Source organism: Maylandia zebra, linkage group LG11 (genome assembly GCF_041146795.1).
Source record: "Maylandia zebra isolate NMK-2024a linkage group LG11, Mzebra_GT3a, whole genome shotgun sequence".
Classification (NCBI taxonomy): domain Eukaryota; kingdom Metazoa; phylum Chordata; class Actinopteri; order Cichliformes; family Cichlidae; genus Maylandia; species Maylandia zebra.
Genome location: NC_135177.1, coordinates 36,795,560 through 36,813,456, shown reverse-complemented (window position 1 = coordinate 36,813,456; position 17,897 = coordinate 36,795,560). Strand labels below are relative to the sequence as shown.

Below are 17,897 nucleotides of genomic sequence, written 5' to 3'. Positions count from 1 at the left end.
TGTCGCTGTCTTCTCTTTCTTTAATAATTATATGTCAAAGCTGTCGTGTCCAAACGGATCCCAGTCACACGTCTGTGGAACCAATGAGCCGGTTCATGTTTCCCCTGGTGTTGGTTGGGGAACGCTGACTCGTTTCTTTGTGTGCGCAGTTCGATGTCATGCACATACCTGTGTTCAAACTTTATTGTGAAAGTCTGTGTTTATGTTCCCTTTTTTTAGGAATTTGAAATAATTTTACTTTGATGACTCATCGAAAAAATAAAAATCTACTGAAAAAGAGAAACGGGAATCAGAACAAGAATTCAAATCTAAACGTGGATTCTTCTTCGGCTGTACATTTTATCAAAGAAAATGTTGGGCTGTGTTTTAAAAAATACCATTAAATATTTTTTTCACGTGACTGTAAATCACATCTTTACTCGGAACACAAATTCCTTTGTGCTTGCATCAGGAGGCCGTGAAAGTCTGCCAAATGCACCATCCGCTGTGGAAACCCCGTGAGACTTTGATCGTTGTCTTATTGAAATTTCTCGGTAGGCTGAAAATCGTGTGGTGGGACAAACCGCGTTTAAACCAAATGATTAAGTGTAAACTTTTAGGTACACGAGGACTTCGAGAGTCTTAGAGTCGACGATACAAAGGTCACATATTTGTCTGCATGATTTATACACCAAATATGGCCCCGAGGGATCCAGTAATGAATAAAGATCAGATAACTTGGTCTAAATTTGTTGGAAATGAAATGAAATTTGATATCAAATTAAATGATTTGTTGAGGAAAATAATAATCTGTTAAGTTCTGCGGCTGCTGAAGAAAAACAGGAAGAATAAGGTTGTTCAGCTGGGAGCCAGCAGGTGGAGCCAAAGAGGCGCAGAAACGAAGCTCGTCGTTTAATCGACGCGCTCTGCAGCACATAGTCTTTCCCCACTGAGACGAACCCAGCTGCACAAATCTGCAGATTTTCACACGATGCAAAAATGTCCCAATAACTGAAAAATGAGACAGAGACACGCCCTCAATGTCCCCTCACTTCAAAACAGGTCAGATGGTATAAAAGCAGAAAGGTTGTAAACAACAGAGAAAGGTCATTATATCACCACCACCCCACTCCCACCCCCACCCACCAATCAGAGTGGTGCAAAAATGTCCTAAAATGTACCCACAATTAGTGAAAGCCCTGAAATACCCTCAAAAAGACACCGACACAAGCACGTACACAAAGATGCTCATATCTGCCTCCATATCTGCCTCGTTACTGCTGTAATAAGACTCCAGATAAGACCCTCCACCAAGCACGGGCTGCAGTCAGACTGGGCTGTGACTCACAGCTCCGAAGCCCCGCCCACACGGGGTACATAAGCCGGCGATCTGAAGCGGCGCCTCCAGATCTTTGGCATCTATTGTCAGCAAACCTGAACTGATTCCTGATGGTGGTACAGGAGAAAAGTCGTATGGAGGCGATGGAGGGAAACCAGCAGAGGGTGGAGGTGAACATCCTGCTGCTCGGAGCTCACAATGTCGGCAAGTCCGGTGAGTAAAGATCAAACTGGCTCATTTCCAGAATATTTCACCTTTGCTTACAGAACGTTTTCATGTTGATTCGTTAGAAATATCCTCCTCTTTATGTTTCTCTTCTCGTATTTTCACTTCATTTCTAGTTTTCTAGCTCAAATGTTGCTCAGAGGAAGCAGCTCTGTAGTCAGCTATGAACATATTTCAATGTTCTGATTTCTGTTTTTACTTTGCAGTGTTTTCTTTGATCTAATGATCTTTTCTCTCTGTGCAGCTCTCACCGTCAGATTTCTGACCAGGAGATTCATCAGCGAGTACGGCGACATCGGTGAGAGCTCTGTCTGCTCAGTCAGAGAGAACGTCTGTGTTCACATGCTCCGACTGATCGAAATCATTATTCAGTGTCAGTACTATGAATATTTATTCACGCTTCCCCTTTATCTCGCGTTCTTTCAGAGTCAGTTTACAGCCGAGTTGACAGAATTGATGGGCAGGAGATCTGCTTCAACATCTGGGACTCTCAGTATGCACAGGTAGGTCTCCACCTGGCTGCACCTCGCACACACACAGGTGTATTTCCAGCTCTTTAAAATGTGATCCTTTATATTAAAACACCTTTTTGGTTCCCAAATTGTGGCTGAGCAAACAGATTTGAAAAATATAATAAAGGTCAGTGCTAAAGATGGAGCAGGTACCACACATCAGTATCCATGGTGATTAAAGGGCATCTTAAATCTGAGGTAAACATGATTAATAAAATAAACATGGGGAAAGTGTTTGCTAAGGTCATAGGTCAAGTGTCTCCAATAGAGCTCTATACCAAGGAACGTCAGAAGAGTCGCCCCCTGATGGTCAATAGACAGAATGCAGACTGAGGACCAATCGTTTATATCGAGCGTGTGGTTAGTTTAGTTCGACAGATTAGTTTGGGGAACCTTTTTGCACAAATTTGCATATTAACACCATAAATAATGATGTGAGCATGAATTTTAGAGTTTGTGCGTTTGCTTTCTCCACAGCCCGGAGAGAAGAGTTCCTCCGTCAGCGACAAACAGCTGCAGTGGGCTGACGGGATGATCCTCGTCTACAACATGTGTGATCGCAGCAGCTTCGACATTGTCCAGCAGCAGCTGCAGCAGATACGTCGAAGCAGGAAGCCGTCCTCTGTCCCCATCATCATCGTGGCAAACAAACGCGACCTGCAGCGGCACCGCAGCGTCTCTGGCGAGGAGGGACGGTTGCTCGCCCTGTCCCAACAGTGTGGCTTCTTCGAGGTGTCCGCGGCGGAGACGTACCACGGCGTCCTGCTGGTGTTTCACCGCCTGGTCGACCTCGTGAAAGAGACACGAGCTATAAGAAAAAGCATGGCCGGCGTCCGAGGGATCGTCAGGAGCGTGTCTGCAGTGTTTGCAAAGAAACGGGCGGAGTAGACTCAACATGCAAAGGTTGTTTTTGCTCATTCTGATGAGATGAAAACGTCAGGGCGAGAATTTCCTGTCAGATGCCTCCTGAGTGAAGTCAAAGGTCAGATACGAGACGGGCTGAGGAGGTTGAGAGAACGATTCTTTATTGGAAGGTCGACGGTAAAGCTGGTCAGAGAAAAGTTGTTTCAGAATAAAGAGGGGCAGCTGGAGCTGAAGACCTTTAGCTCAGCTAGCAGAGAGGCGATGAATATCTCGGCACTTATCAGACACTGACACAAAGTTTCTTCCTCAGAGGATGAATCCTAATTACACAGGTGGTCCTCTGACTTTTCCATTAGCCGCACAGGCAGGATGCTCTTCCATCCGATGAGCTGACGAACTCTTCCAGCACCGAAGAGCGTGAACCCGACTGACTTCAGTCACGTAACCTCCTCTGATTAAATTCTGGTAACCATTCTATCGAACCAATAGTGTTGTAATAGGGCCGACATTATGTGCTCCATTCTTTGGTTTGTGACCAAACGTGCAAAAACACTGACTAGCATTAGCCTTGTGTATAGTCTTTAGCATGCTAAGGTAGCAAGCATGCACTAAATTTGCATTGTTTCAGAAAATATTTTAAAAGCTCAACAAATTCTCGAGTTCCCCTTGAAACATCTGAAATCATCAGGACTCTGCAGCCTGGTGGGAATGTCGGAAAGTTTTGTGTGTCAGACGGACGTCTTTAATTCATCAGCTACTTACATTTCTGTTGGATTAAAAAACTGGTTTAGATGTGAACTCGCTCACTGACTGACGATCAGCGTTTTTTCTGGCTGTGATTTCAAACAGGTTATCAGGTTCTCCAGACACTAAACTTACACCATCATGGACCTGCAGGAATGCTGGGTTCAGTCTGTTTTTAGCTCCTGGATGAACGAGTGGCCCGCCGTCAGCTGACCCAGCTATCTGGGATATATGAGAACAAAAGAACCTATCTGTACTGTAAAATGAATGTTTCTTTTTGTACATAAATCTATTTATTCATATCAGTGTTGTACAGAAATTTTTCCCCCTGAAATTCAAACCTGAATAAACAACATGAACCAAAGTCACTGTTCAGTCCTCTGAGGTTTGACGAAGCTTTTATTTGAACTTGTGGCTCAGTCAGAAACACTTTCAGATCATCGTTTACATAAGTGGTTTCATACAGACAAGAGTGACAACCATAAAACCAATGATAACTTCTAAATTATCAAAACTATATTAATTAAAAGAGATTAAATGAGTTTCAGCAAATTTCTGTCCAAATAAAACGGGTCACTTCCTGACAGGTTTGAACGTGAAATATTTCAAAGTGCTCGATATTTTGGACAATTACAACCACCGCTGATCACTTTGACTAGATTCTGCTGCATCTGTCTTTTTTACATAATAAAGTTCAGAACTTGGCGAACATTCGTCTACCCAACAAGTCTTGGTATCAAACCCATCCACACATCTCCAACCAACAACACAGAGCCTTCATCACTACTTTGCATCAGTGCTTGATTATCAGGAGCAAAACACAAAATAACATCATAACCAAGCTGCACGTTGACCAAAAAAACAAAACAGCTTTCAGTCACATCTCATCAACTCTGTGACTGGAAAAAGGTTATGAAATGTGGCTAAAGGCTTCTTGCTTCTTCTACAAAGCAAAGCAGATTATGAACAGCATACATTTAACATATTTGAAAGAATTGTGAAATAAATATAGAACATTTTCTGCTAAATGTGAAACAGATCTGGGATTATTTGGGACTTTGTGGCTCGACATTAAACCCAATTAAACCTAATGACAGAGTTTTCTCTGGAATTACATTGATGCAGGCTGATACTCTAGATTCATGTGACGGTGTTTTTTGGGAGGCGTCCCATACGAATCGGTCTTGGGCCCTTTTTTATTTCTTCTGTCTTAAAAACCTCCTTTAGGAAACCTCTTGTAGGTTTTGCATGTTGCCGCCTGTCCACAGCGAGAACGGCGTCAGCGATCAAATGATAATTTGGTGACAGCTTTGCGGCTGAACACGAACGCACAAACCAGGACTGAGGTGGCCGGCTGTAATCGCTCGGGGGGTCGGGGTCAAAGGCCGCGGTCGGTGGGGGATAAGGGTGGGGTCAAACCTCAGCGTGGTGTTTAGGAGTCGGTTGTTTCTGTAGCGTTGGCAGCATTTTCGGAGGAGTTGGGGGTCAGGTACTCGAAGGCCTTCTGGCTCTGGGAGACGAACTGTTTGAGCGGGGCGAGGAGCAGCTCGGCGGCAGATGGCCGTCGAAGGGCGGCGCCTTCGGAAGGGAGGGGCGTGCCCTCCACCTCTGCGGCTTGGGGCTCCTTTAGACTCGAGCGACGACAGCCATTAGTTGGGTCGGGGCTCACAGGACCCCCGGAACCTCGTGCAGCGCGGGAGTACAGGCTCCGGCGGCGGCGAGGACGGCCGTCCATGGCCTTCAGGAAGAGGCTGTTACTGGAGCCACGACGAGACGAGTTGTCGGATACAAGCTCCTCTTGGTTCAAGAATTCCTCCACCTCCTGAGGAGATGGCTTCTGCAGCTGAAAACAAATGGGGAGTGGAGTTGGAAATCCCGACATGTCTCAGGTGTGTTACAGGTGTGTTGCAGGTGCTTTCTACTCACCATGTCGTAAAGTGGTGTGGTGTTGAACACGAACTGAAGGATGATCTTGGCCACTTCCCTCAGCTCTTGAAGCAGCTCCTGGATTTGGAGGGGTACTGCTCGGACCAGACGAACCACACGCAGCTCTGCCAACATGGTCGCCCGAACTCTGACCGCATTCAGAGAGGCCTCTCTGAGGGCCTCTGCTTGGTACACCAGCGCCACCAGGAGGCCCTGCAGGAATTGCAGCAGGTCACCGGACAACTTGAGGACCCGAAGCAGACCAACCTGCAGGGAACAGGTGCTGTTGTTAGAACATCCATGAATCTTGTGTCTCTTCAGCAGTAAACTTACTAAAATGGTGAATGAACTCGGAAGAATTCGACTTTTTCACTCCTCTAGCTGCTTTGTTCTTCAGCTTCTGTCTTTTCACCTCCTTTAACTTTTCTGTCACATAAACCAGAATTCCTTACAGCTGTTTTACAGTAAACACATACATGTATCTGTTAGTAGCCTAAACATGACCCATCATGGACAGGTGCAATGGACCTATGCATGGCTAACACATTCAACAATTCTGAGACCAGGAGGAGACACAAACCCAACCTCATGGGGTCATAAGCTACTCCCAGTCCCAGTTCCAAGCCTGGATCAATGAGAAGGTGGATCAAACATGCAACACCATCTGGGAACAGATCACAGTACCCGAGGATCTCCAGGATTTAGTTTTTGGTGTTATTATGAAGAAAGTTCGCAAACAGCTTGATTGAGTTCCTTTACCCCGGTGATGAATTCTGATCTGTGTAGTGAAATACTGTGTTACTGTTCAGTGGGGCCTCTCTGCACTTTCCTTAAATCTGTAATAAGTGAGTGCCATACACGAACTGGGACACTCGTGTCTTTTCGTTGGCATAAACTCTCCGTAAACCTCTCAGAGTTTACGGAGACAGCAAATTTTCTGGGACACAACGGGGGAGAAAAATTGGACCGGTACCAGCTGGAAGCAGAGCGACACGTGAGGACACAGAAAGCAACGCGTGAGGAGGGATTGCTCAGGAACAAAGACGGCAGGAACAGCAGGAATGAGATGAGGGCCCGTCTGTCACACGTCCCCAAATGTAATCAGTGATGCATTTATTTTGTGGAGGAAAAGCACTGAATTAACTACACTCACATGTGAAAGGACTCCAGTTTGTACTGGTATTTAGAAGAACCACGCCTCCAGCTGAATACTTCTTTTGAAGACTATAAACTAATAAAAAATATCTTGTTTCAGGATCACAGTGACACGTAATCTGGTCCATAAGCAACAGCTTCAAACCTGGAATTTGGGCTCTTAGATGATAAAAACATCCATTCATTTATTTCGCCTGCCTGTAAACTCGTGGCAACACTGCATTATGTGGATGAAAGTTCAGTAATAAGAGGAATTATGTTTGTTTGCCTCACTCCAGAAAGGCTCACAGCAACAATCTGCATCACTTACTTAAAAGGAAAAGGATCAAAGTGTAATTATACATCAGGACACTGATTGTTTCCTGTCCGACGTTCACTCCACACTGTCTAGATTTTCCCCTACCTGCAGTAGCCGCACACACAGACAACCTTCCATCCCATCATCCTTTATGTGAAACATCATTTCCTTTCTCATTTTTCTTACTTCCCTCGCCACCTTCTCTTTTATACTTGCTGCTTTCCTTCTGCGCTCCCTTTTCCTCTTCCTTGCCTCGTCTGCATTTACTTCGTCTCTGCAGGTTAAACACTCAGGGCTCACCGAGAGACAAAACTCTGTCTAATTTAGATTTGGGCCAATGTAATTGCATATAACATACATACAACACAAACTGCAGATACGTTTGGATGCTGTGTAAAATGTAAACAAAGTATGAATGCAATAATTTGCACATCTCATAAACTCATATTCGAACTGAGATATTTTACTATTTCATGAAAAGTATTCGCAGCAAAAAAGTTGGGAGAAAAGCAAGTGGTGCTAAAAATAAACAGCAGGAGGAACATTTTGGAATTTATGCTTCCAGTCTTTGGTCCTGTTTATTGGAGTGACAGCTGACTGAGCATCAGCCGACCAATCAGAGACAAGCCAGGATGCGTAACGAGATATTTACGCAGAGATTGTTGTTTTTCTCTCCGAATACAAAATGTTCTCAGGTCTGTCCTGGGAAATTTGGGGTTCGGGTATTTGGGTCAAACTGAGACAGCGGGCCGTGACCTTCTGTGCTGCTGACAAACAGCCACTTGAACACGTGAGCGCACAGCGACAGGCTAATGAGGCGGCTGATTGCTGCTGACACAACAACATGTTGACCAGCTCACCTGCAGAGACACGTCCTCATTAGTCTGAATGAAACAGGACGGCTGCGCCCACAGCCGAGCCTCAGAAATGTGACCAGCCTGTGCTTATAAGTCACACTGTGGAGGAGATGACAGGCTTTTGCAGGGTCACTGCGACGTGCCTTTCACAGCACGGCCAGATACCAGCAAGAAGAAACAAACTGCTCACTGGTGAAGTAAAAACACCACAGAAGCCTTTCATGTTTCACAGGGGAAAGGATAGAGTTCAGTGTTTCCTCACACCAAAGATGCTTTTGATAAAAGACTCATTAAAACTCAAAGAGCTGAAACATTTTAGGGCATCCAACTCGTTTTATCGCTCCTCACTACTTCTACTGCATGCGGTGAATCACGATGCTTCAGTTCAGAAGGCTGCACCAAAACTGTGAAGGTCTTTGCTTTCCCGTGGTGCTGCACGCAGTAATGGTGCTATCAAAGCAGCAACACGTGGAGCTTCAGCAGCAGGTCTAATTCAATCAGTTTGATTTTATAAAACCAAATCACAACAACAGACGCCTCAAGGCGTTTTATACGGTAAGATAGAGACCTACAATAACACTGGGCGCAGTCAGTGTTTGGCTCAGTGATCAGGACGACGTAATGCACAAACACAATCTAGACAAACATTGTCACGTTTCTGCCTTTCATTCAAATAACTTCACAATCCTCTGTGTGCATCTTTACACACACACACACACACACACACACACGTCGGGTATTCATATCATTTTGGTCCCCACAAAGATTCAATTTATTTTTATTTATACAGCGCCAAATTACAACAAAAGTCACCTCAGGGTGCTTTATAATGTCAGGTAGATCCTACAATACTACATACAGAGACAAACCCAACAATCATATGACGCCCTATGAGCAGCACTTTGGCGACAGTGGGAAGGAAAAACTCCCTTTTAACAGGAAGAAACCTCCGGCAGAACCAGGCTCAGGGAGGGGCGGGGCCATCTGCTGTGATTGGTTGGGGTGAGAGAAGGAAGACGGGATAAAGACATGCTGTGGAAGAGAGACAGAGGTTAATAACAGATATGATTCAATGCAGAGAGGTCTGTTAATACATAGTGAGTGAAGAAGAAAAACTCAATGCATCATGGGAATCCCCGGCAGCCTACGTCTATTGCAGCATAACTAAGGGAGGATTCAGGGTCACCTGGTCCAGCCCTAACTATATGCTTTAGCAAAAAGGAAAGTTTGAAGCCTAATCTTGAAGATATGAATATCAAGATGTGTTTTGAGTGCGAATTATCATTTGCATTAAAGATAAAATTGCATTAATGGTTTAGGAATGATCTAAACTCCTGAGTTTAAAGGTACTTAAACAATTGACTGACAGGCAGTTGAAGTGAAGGTGGCCGTTATTACCATGAAAAACCAAAATTAAACCAAAATAAGAACAGCAAAAATCCACAATCTGCTTAAAAAGTCTCAAAAAGAAGGAATCCACCAACGGGATCAGCAACACTGAAAGGTCTGAAACACACAGGAGACAAATCGTGGTGCAGACGTCTTTCCTTGTTTAAGAAAACCTCCGCACAACATGGGAGCGAGTGAAGAACCCGATGATGAGGTCTGAATCGGGACATGAGTGGAAATACAGAGTTTACGATAGACTGCACTCCACTGAAGAACAAGAAGGACAGACCCGACTTAGGAAAACTTGGATTAGCCAGAAAAAAAGCCGGCACAGAAACCAAGATGAAGTTGGAGCTGAACGATGGGAAAAGCAGAAGCAGAGAAAGAGCTCGTGAGCTGAAGCAGACACCAGCAGGGTGATGGCGTGGGCATGAATGGCAGCAGGTGAAAGCGCCTCACAGTTTAGACTGACTAGTATTAAAGTAGTTAAACCAGTCCTTAAAATTAAAGTTAGTCTGTCCAGTTATTGTACATAAAAATGAATGAAAGTCCAGAACAATTCATGACAAATTTTAAACTCCTTGAAGTGACGCTGACAGTCTGCACTTGTGATTTAAACTGTCCTGTAGAGGCAACACTACAAAAACTGCTTCTGTACAAACACTGAGTGTAGTGTAATGAGTGTTTCTCAGTGTAGCGTAAAGTAACAGGTTGCATCTGTGAAATACAGTTAAAATCACCCACAGATAAACTTCTCATTGTGCACTTTGAGGGCAGAGGCTGAATATCATGATGTAGATCTGTGTCGCTCTGCATGTCGCTGATGATGTTTTAAACAAGCTGAGGCCGAGAGTCTGAGCAGACCACACTCGGCCGTTATCGCCCCATCAGCTCAGACGCTCCACGCGGCACGTAGGCAGCGAGCTCCGCTTAGATTACAGCCGTCTGCTGAGGAAGCACATCCATTTATCTTTAATGGAGCTCATTTTCCCGAAGGCAGGAGACTCCCATCTGTGTGCCATCAATCCATCCCTCGCTATTCAGAGAACACTTGTGTTTTCTTTAACAGCAGGACATCTAAACTGACGCTGATATTTATTTTCTGTTCTCATCCACACCCTAAAAAACATTTACACGTGAGGCCCGGAGGCCAAAGTCAAAGTGACCTCGGAGATGTCTTTATGAGCCGTTTCTTGTTGTCATTACAGCGCCGTGAATACAGGTGTGCCTGCAACACCTGCACCGAGCAGGCTGGAGCTTCCTCCCATTGCTTTCATTCATGTTTTAGTGTCGAGTCACGTTTTCTCTCTTTGGATTCTTCTCGTTTAAAATTCTTCTCAATTTATCTGCTCACATAACAACGCTAATCTGTACTCGATCAAACTGAGTCTGATGTGTGTGTGTGTGTGTGTGCGTGTGTGTCCAGTCATGTAGCTGCCGCCAACACACACACACACACACACACACACACACACACACACACACACACACACACACACACACACACACACACACACACACACACACACTTTGGCGCTCCCAGGTGTAATGAGCACACATGTAGGTGTCTGAGAAACATCCTGCCGCTCTTATCCTGTCTGACGTTTCATATTTCAGTTTGTAGGGCTGTTGTTCAGGTTTCTATGTTCTCAGTTTTAGGACTTTCTGGACAAACTGGCCAAAATGTTCCAAGATTCTTAAGTTGGAACATTTCTGACTTGTCAGGCGTGCATGAGGTGTTTTTTAATGTCTTACGTCCCATTTTAAGTGCAGTTTCATCCCACAGCTTCTGGGATGGTTTCATTGGTTTGCACAGTCACTTCTGAATCATGTTTCTTCAGGTTTATTGGATATTTTATGTTGAATTGGATAAAAAGAAAAGAAAGACACTTTGAACAGGTTGGACTTTTGTATCGGAAACTTCGCGTGTCGACCTCTGAACCCTCAGACAGACCTGTGTGTTGGGCTAATTTGCTTTCATTTTTTAACAACTGGTCCTCACAGAGCTAGATAAACGAGACCACTCGTCTTACAGCAGCTGCTTCACGTCTCCTCGTTTGTTTGTTCTGGACGGCAGAAGATTTCTATCATGGTGAAAATGACAGAAACGTTTGTTTTAGGGAAGAGCTTGCTGCCGCCGCCTCTCAGCGATAAACGCTGGTCCCAGCCTGAGAGTCATAAAAGCTGCTGGGAGGAGAAACGTGGGGGTTTTAGGATAAACTGAGGAGGACGAGTCAAAGGTGAACGCTACTAAAAATAACACAGAAAACTAAAAGCTTTAACCTCCTAGGACCTGGCGTCCACATATGTTGACATCACATTTTGGGTTATTTAGACCAAAATACTCAATTTTGCTCTACAAGGGCCTGATATCCACTTACGAGGACATTATATGCTACTCTTCTATCAAAATTTAAAATGAATATCCTCATATGTGGCTCTTATTTTTGTTAGAAACAAAAATTAGGCAAAAAAAAAATCTGCTAATTTTTTGTTTTTACATTCATCAGGACCCAATCAGCCCAAATATCAAAGAGAAATTAAAAATGCTGCTGTGGAAGAGTTCGGGTCTTAGGAGGCTAAATAACTGAAACTAACATTAACAACAAAACGAGAACACACTGGACTCAAATTATCTCAGGACACAGAAACGTGCAGTTTAGTTTGGCCCAGGTGGACATATTTCCTCATGTGCTCGTCATAATTATGAGGACTTTTGTTTGTATTTTTAAAGTGTGACTGTCACAGTCAGTTCCTCACATTCAAACATAAAGACAGGTTTAAAGTAAAAACCTGGAAAGTGTGATTGACAGATACTTATCATCATCATCATCATTAGAAAAGGTTTAAATGTTTTAATTCCTCTGGTGACATCAGCCCCAGGGTCCTGAAGTCCTGTTTTTTGACCTTGTGATGTGTTTTTTCATCATCGCCTTCGTGGTGTTTTAAATCGATGGGACCATCAAACTTCGAGGTTGTTGGCTGTTGTTGTTGTTCCATAATCCTCCTTTGTGAGTCTTAAAATATGCAATGTTTACAAAACTGTCTAAAACGTTTATTCAGTATCATGTGAAACACGCGGCCGAGCCCAGAGAAGCTAGGAGATCATAGATATCGCCCCCTGCTGGTCATAAGTCAGAAGACAGGACCTGGAAGCTACGTCCAAGTTGTTATACTTTTATCCCAACTCTTGAGGCGATCGTGGCTCAAGAGTTGGGAGTTCGTCTTGTAATCGGAAGGTTGCCGGTTCGAGCCCCGGCTTGGACAGTCTCGGTCGTTGTGTCCTTGGGCAAGACACTTCACCCGTTGCCTACTGGTGGTGGTCAGAGGGCCCGGTGGCACCAGTGTCCGGCAGCCTCGCCTCTGTCAGTGCGCCCCAGGGCGGCTGTGGCTACAATGTAGCTGCCATCACCAGTGTGTGAATGTGTGGATGACCGGATGTGTAAAGCGCTTTGGGGTCCTTAGGGACTAGTAAAGCGCTATACAAATACAGGCCATTTATCATTTATCTGCAGCCCAAACTCAGCTGGGGGATTGATTTTATCAATCAAATTACTGGATATGATTCAGATTACATGGAATGAATCCTGCACTATAAGGTCCAGATGTGCCCCAGCTGGGCAGTGTAGTAGTGTGCCCATAGAAGCCCCTTTCTGAGGCCCCAAAGGACAAAGTTGCGGTGAGCACAGCCACTCAGGTCAGTGTGGGATAAGTGTGGGTTTTTTCTGCCCACACAGGCCCACAGTTCACCCACAGCTACCAAAAGTGGGTCCACGCGAGGATGTCTGCTGGGTATGTGAAAGAATTTCTAAGAACTCACGCTCTCTGGACTTGCCATTTCGTTGGGGGAACTGTTGAGATCCTCCAACATGTTTAGATGTAGTTTAGTTTAGATTTGGTTCCTCTTTTAGGTTTATGTGGATTAGATCCCAGGTCTTCCGGACCTTAAAATGAATCTGATTTCTTCTCTCACTGGCATTCAGGTCGCCTAAACAAACCCCACAACTCTGTCGTGTTTCCTTTCACGTTAAACATCACACACCGAGTTCTGCGGGAGTTTGGTTTGCTCTCACCTTGTCGGCAGCGTCTCCCATCGCCCTGACGGCTCTCTGCAGCTGCTCTCTGATCTTCATCAGGCGGTGATAAAGCTGCAGGCTGAGAGTCAGCAGGAGGCTGCGGACCCTCGTCCACATACTGGGCTCATCGCCATCGTCTTCACTCTCGTACTGCTGCACCCTCAGCTCCCATTCCTGACCTGATGGATGGCAGAGACGTTCAGAGGCAGAAGGCTTTGCATTCATAAAGATAGGTTACAGCAAGCAGCCATCAAAAGTAACGTTTGTAGAACTCGTGCTGAACTGGAGTCTGGGCAGGACGTGCATTTCACATGACATTAAAGCATGTTCAGAAACTTCATGTCTGGTCTCATTTCCTGGTGTGGCCCTTGCATTTGACGCCCCTGACCTACAATAAGAAGATTTTAAAAACACTTTCGGTGACACAGCTCAAATGTCCTCGCTGTTTTAAAATTCCAACCAGGCCTCACATAGATATAAAGACAAACGGTGAACACACTCAGTCTAGAAATTTCCTCAGAGTGTCACATGAAGTGAGGTTTTGATCCTGTCACCTTCAGTGTTATTGGCGTCAACATGTGACACTGAGGACTCTGCTCTCTGATTGGTTCGTTGGCTATTATCAGCATAAAGAGCTGAAGTCGCCAGCAGCAGTTTGGGGAGTCAGCAGAGCTTCGGCTCCCTCTGCTGGTTGAATTCTGCAGAAAAATATCCCACACGCAGACACAGGCTGTATCCCAATTCAGGGTCTGCAGCCTTAAAGTATGCAGCCTCAACGATCCTCAAGGGCCGCGTACTCAAAGACCGCTAAGGCCGGAAGTGCAAGGCTTGTGTATTGGGACGGTCTAGCCTCCGTTGCGCTGCCCAGGTTGCCTAGCAACCATGATACTAACAGCTGGAAACGTGTCATACAGCTTTGTTTGACAGAAATGAAGGAGAAAATCTTTTGTTCATTTGTTTCTTTCTACATGAGCTTTGATCATTCTCTGTAAGATTAAGCTCAGCTATTGAACGGCGTATATTTTAAAGTAAAGGCTTTAAAACCAAGTTAGTGCAAACGTCACTAATGTCACATAACTTCGCCGACATTCAATTCAATTCAATTTTATTTATATAGCGCCAAATCACAACAAAAGTCGCCTCAAGGCGCTTCATAGATACAGAGAAAAACCCAACAATCATATGACCCCCTTTGAGCAGCACTTTGGCGACAGTGGGAAGGAAAAACTCCCTTTTAACAGGAAGAAACCTCCGGCAGAACCAGGCTCAGGGAGGGGCGGAGCCATCTGCTGTGACCGGTTGGGGTGAGAGAAGGAAGACAGGATAAAGACATGCTGTGGAAGAGAGACAGAGGTTAATAACAGATATGATTCAATGCAGAGAGGTCTGTTAACACATAGTGAGTGAGAAAGGTGACTGGAAAGGAAAAACTCAATGCATCATGGGAATCCCCGGCAGCCTACGTCTATTGCAGCATAACTAAGGGAGGATTCAGGGTCACCTGGTCCAGCCCTAACTATATGCTTTAGCAAAAAGGAAAGTTTGAAGCCTAATCTTAAAAGTAGAGATAGTGTCTGTCTCCTGAATCCAAACTGGAAGCTGGTTCCACAGAAGAGGGGCCTGAAAACTGAAGGCTCTGCCTCCCATTCTACTTTTAAATACTCTAGGAACAACAAGTAGGCCTGCAGAGCGAGAGCGAAGTGCTCTAATAGGGTGATATGGTACTACAAGGTCATTAAGATAAGATGGGGCCTGATTATTTAAGACCTTGTATGTGAGGAGCAGGATTTTGAATTCAATTCTGGATTTAACAGGAAGCCAAAACAGGAGAAATCTGCTCTCTCTTTCTAGTCCCTGTCAGGACTCTTGCTGCAGCATTTTGGATCAGCTGAAGGCTTTTCAGGGAGTTTTTAGGACTTCCTGATAATAATGAATTACAGTCGTCCAGCCTGGAAGTAATAAATGCATGAACTAGTTTTTCAGCGTCACTCTGAGACAGGATATTTCTAACTTTAGAGATGTTGCACAAATGGAAGAACGCAGTCTTACATATTTGTTTAATATGTGCGTTGAAGGACATGTCCTGGTCAAAAATGACTCCAAGGTTCCTCACAGTGTTACTGGAGGCCAAGGTAATGCCATCCAGAGTAAGAATCTGGTTAGATACCATATTTCTAAGCTTTTCAGGGCCGAGTACAATAACCTCAGTTTGATCTGAATTAAGAAGCAGAAAGTTAGCGGCCATCCAGGTCTTTATGTCTTTAAGACATTCCTGCAGTTTAACTCATTGGTGTGTGTTATCTGGCTTCATGGACAGATAGAGCTGGGTGTCATCAGCATAGCAGTGTAAATGTATGCTATGTCTTCTAATGATGCTGCCTAAGGGAAGCATGTATAATGTAAACAGAATTGGTCCTAGCACTGAACCCTGTGGAACTCCATAATTAACCTCAGTGTGTGAAGAGGACTCTCCATTTACATGCACAAACTGGAGTCTATTAGATAGATATGATACAAACCACTGCAGTGCAGTACCTGTAATACCTACAGCATGTTCTAATCGCTCTAATAGGATATTATGGTCGACAGTATCGAACGCTGCACTGAGGTCTAGCAGGACAAGCACAGAGATGAGTCCACTGTCAGAGGCCATAAGACATGTGGCCAACAGTAATGTTTTAATGTTCTTCGTTATTAAACATTTGCACATAAATAAGTGACATCATATTCAGTACTTACTTTTCACAGTTTACTCTTCGGCCGCTCCGCTTCTGCCGTCTGCGGCAGAATTCTCCACACCGACTGCCGCGCTATGAATTGTGGGATATATGGGACCGCGAAGTCTACACTGCCACAGCCTTAAAATTCAGGGAAATGAAGGACGCATTTGAGGGCCGCACTTCGAGCAGCCTTTGAATTGGGACAGCCTTCGGCGCGCCGCTGTGACGTAATCGGCCTTGAAATGCGGCCTTTAAGGCTGCAGACCCTGAATTGGGATACAGCCACAGTGTCAAGTACTCCTATCTTTTGCAGACATCTAATCGACATAACGCTTTCCCAGCCCCTGACCTTAACCATGACCCTGACTCTAAAACCACATTTTGAGTCTCAAAAATGCCTTCAAACTTGTGGGGATTTTGCCCCACAAAGATATGTACTCACACTAAAACACACGTTTTCCACAGAAAAAAGTTGATTCTCGATAATCTCGTCTGAAATATGAGCTGCAGGGATGCATTTCTGTGTGATAACACGATAACTACAGGTGAGGCAACATTAGCTTAAATCTCTCAGACTTACAGAAAAATAGCTGTTTTGCCAAAGAGCACTACAACCCTCCTCATACTCACGCAGTGTGGGTGGGAGGGGCAGGTAGTAGGCGGTGGCGTCCTCCACGCGACTCAGCACGTCATCGAGTCCCGACATGGCGGCCTGGCCCACCTGAGTGTTCTGCAGCTGCTGCACAGCCACCCGGCCTACGTTGGCCAGACGCTCCAGCTGATCCAGAGCTGCGTCCAGGCCGTCCACCACCCACAGCTGCACGTCATCCAGGGTCAGGAAGAAGGCGTCCTTCAGGTGAGTCATAACCTGATCAGAGGCAGGCATTTACAGCGATTTAAAGTCCCTGTAACATCAGGCAGCAGCCTTCCCTGACATTGTAAACGGTTTTTAAGAGTCGTCTTTGCACATTAAGCCTTTAACAGGCTCAGAGACACTGCAAATGTTGGAGGAGATCAAACTGATACGATCCACCTGGGGGCAGCTGAAGCATGTGAGACACTTTACAATTATCTACAGTCCTGTTTGGGCCTGCCTAATGAATCTCTTTGAGCTCCAGGTTTGGTTTCCACCACCTCCTCAGAGCAGCTCTCTGTGTGTCGGCTGCTGAGCAGGAAGTGCCCAGAGGCTTTCTCCAGGTGATTTCTGCCCCCAGGTGTCCTGTTCTAGACAAACACCTGAAACTACAACTGAATCCTTTGAGTGATGTCTGAAGGACTTTAAGCTGGATGGAAAAACTACATTTATTACTTTAATTTTACATAAAGGTGATGATTTTAAATGATCCGTGTATAGCCTTTTAAAACAATGCTGAGCCTTTCTTCCGTTGGATCCTGTTGTTTCGACAGCCTGGCTGCTCGCTCGTACTCTAGTGCAGAAATTTACCGTTACCTTAACTGGCAGCGGTGCAAAGAAAAGTTTGTGACATGACCACAACAGAAACATCACATCTGTAGCAGGTACTGACCTCGTCTGTTGACTGGTTCAGGATCGGATAGGTTTTCTCCAGTTTATCAAGACCAACGAGAGCAAAACTGTTGGCAGCATTGACTGTGGAGAACAAGACAAACACGATTCAGAGGCAGCGAAACTGTGATTAGGTGAGATGAAGCTAACGGTGCCAGCAGTGCTGTCACGTACTCTGTGGCTCCAAACTCTGCAGAAGGGGCGTGGCTCGTCTCATGGCCTCTTGGGAAAAGCTGCGAACTCCGACCTCGGCCATTCCTCCCATCAGACCCAGCAGACGGTTGCGAG

At 45.1% G+C, this 17,897-nt stretch overlaps 2 protein-coding genes across 2 annotated transcripts in view; one reads left to right on the top strand and one right to left on the bottom strand.

Moving 5' to 3' along the window:
• Positions 1–532: 532 nt before the first annotated feature.
• On the top strand, positions 533–4,031 carry LOC143421169 (ras-like protein family member 11B). Its single transcript, XM_076890324.1, has 4 exons — positions 533–1,531; positions 1,788–1,841; positions 1,970–2,046; positions 2,533–4,031. Exons 1-4 carry the CDS (start codon positions 1,429–1,431, stop codon positions 2,941–2,943), a joined length of 645 nt encoding a protein of 214 aa, XP_076746439.1. The 5' UTR covers positions 533–1,428; the 3' UTR covers positions 2,944–4,031.
• Positions 4,032–5,040: 1,009 nt separating this feature from the next.
• The window catches only part of LOC143420980 (perilipin-3-like), a 15,840-nt gene continuing 2,983 nt past the window's right edge, over positions 5,041–17,897 (bottom strand). Inside the window, exons 3-8 of the mRNA XM_076889620.1 lie at positions 17,784–17,897; positions 17,611–17,693; positions 16,715–16,952; positions 13,362–13,543; positions 5,590–5,856; positions 5,041–5,506 (exon numbers count right to left, since the gene is read on the bottom strand). The exon at positions 17,784–17,897 is cut by the window's right edge and continues 85 nt beyond it. Coding sequence (XP_076745735.1) covers positions 5,096–5,506; positions 5,590–5,856; positions 13,362–13,543; positions 16,715–16,952; positions 17,611–17,693; positions 17,784–17,897 — 1,295 coding nt within the window. The 3' untranslated portion in view covers positions 5,041–5,095. The remainder of the gene's footprint in view (positions 5,507–5,589; positions 5,857–13,361; positions 13,544–16,714; positions 16,953–17,610; positions 17,694–17,783) is intronic.

Excerpts from the sequence above, each read along its gene's own strand:
- LOC143421169 (XM_076890324.1), top strand. The coding sequence starts at position 1,429 with ATGGTGGTACAGGAGAAAAGTCGTATGGAGGCGATGGAGGGAAACCAG. Across the intron at positions 1,842-1,969 it reads CAGCGAGTACGGCGACATCG|AGTCAGTTTACAGCCGAGTT; the intron begins GTGAGAGCTCTG and ends GCGTTCTTTCAG. Across the intron at positions 2,047-2,532 it reads GGGACTCTCAGTATGCACAG|CCCGGAGAGAAGAGTTCCTC; the intron begins GTAGGTCTCCAC and ends CTTTCTCCACAG.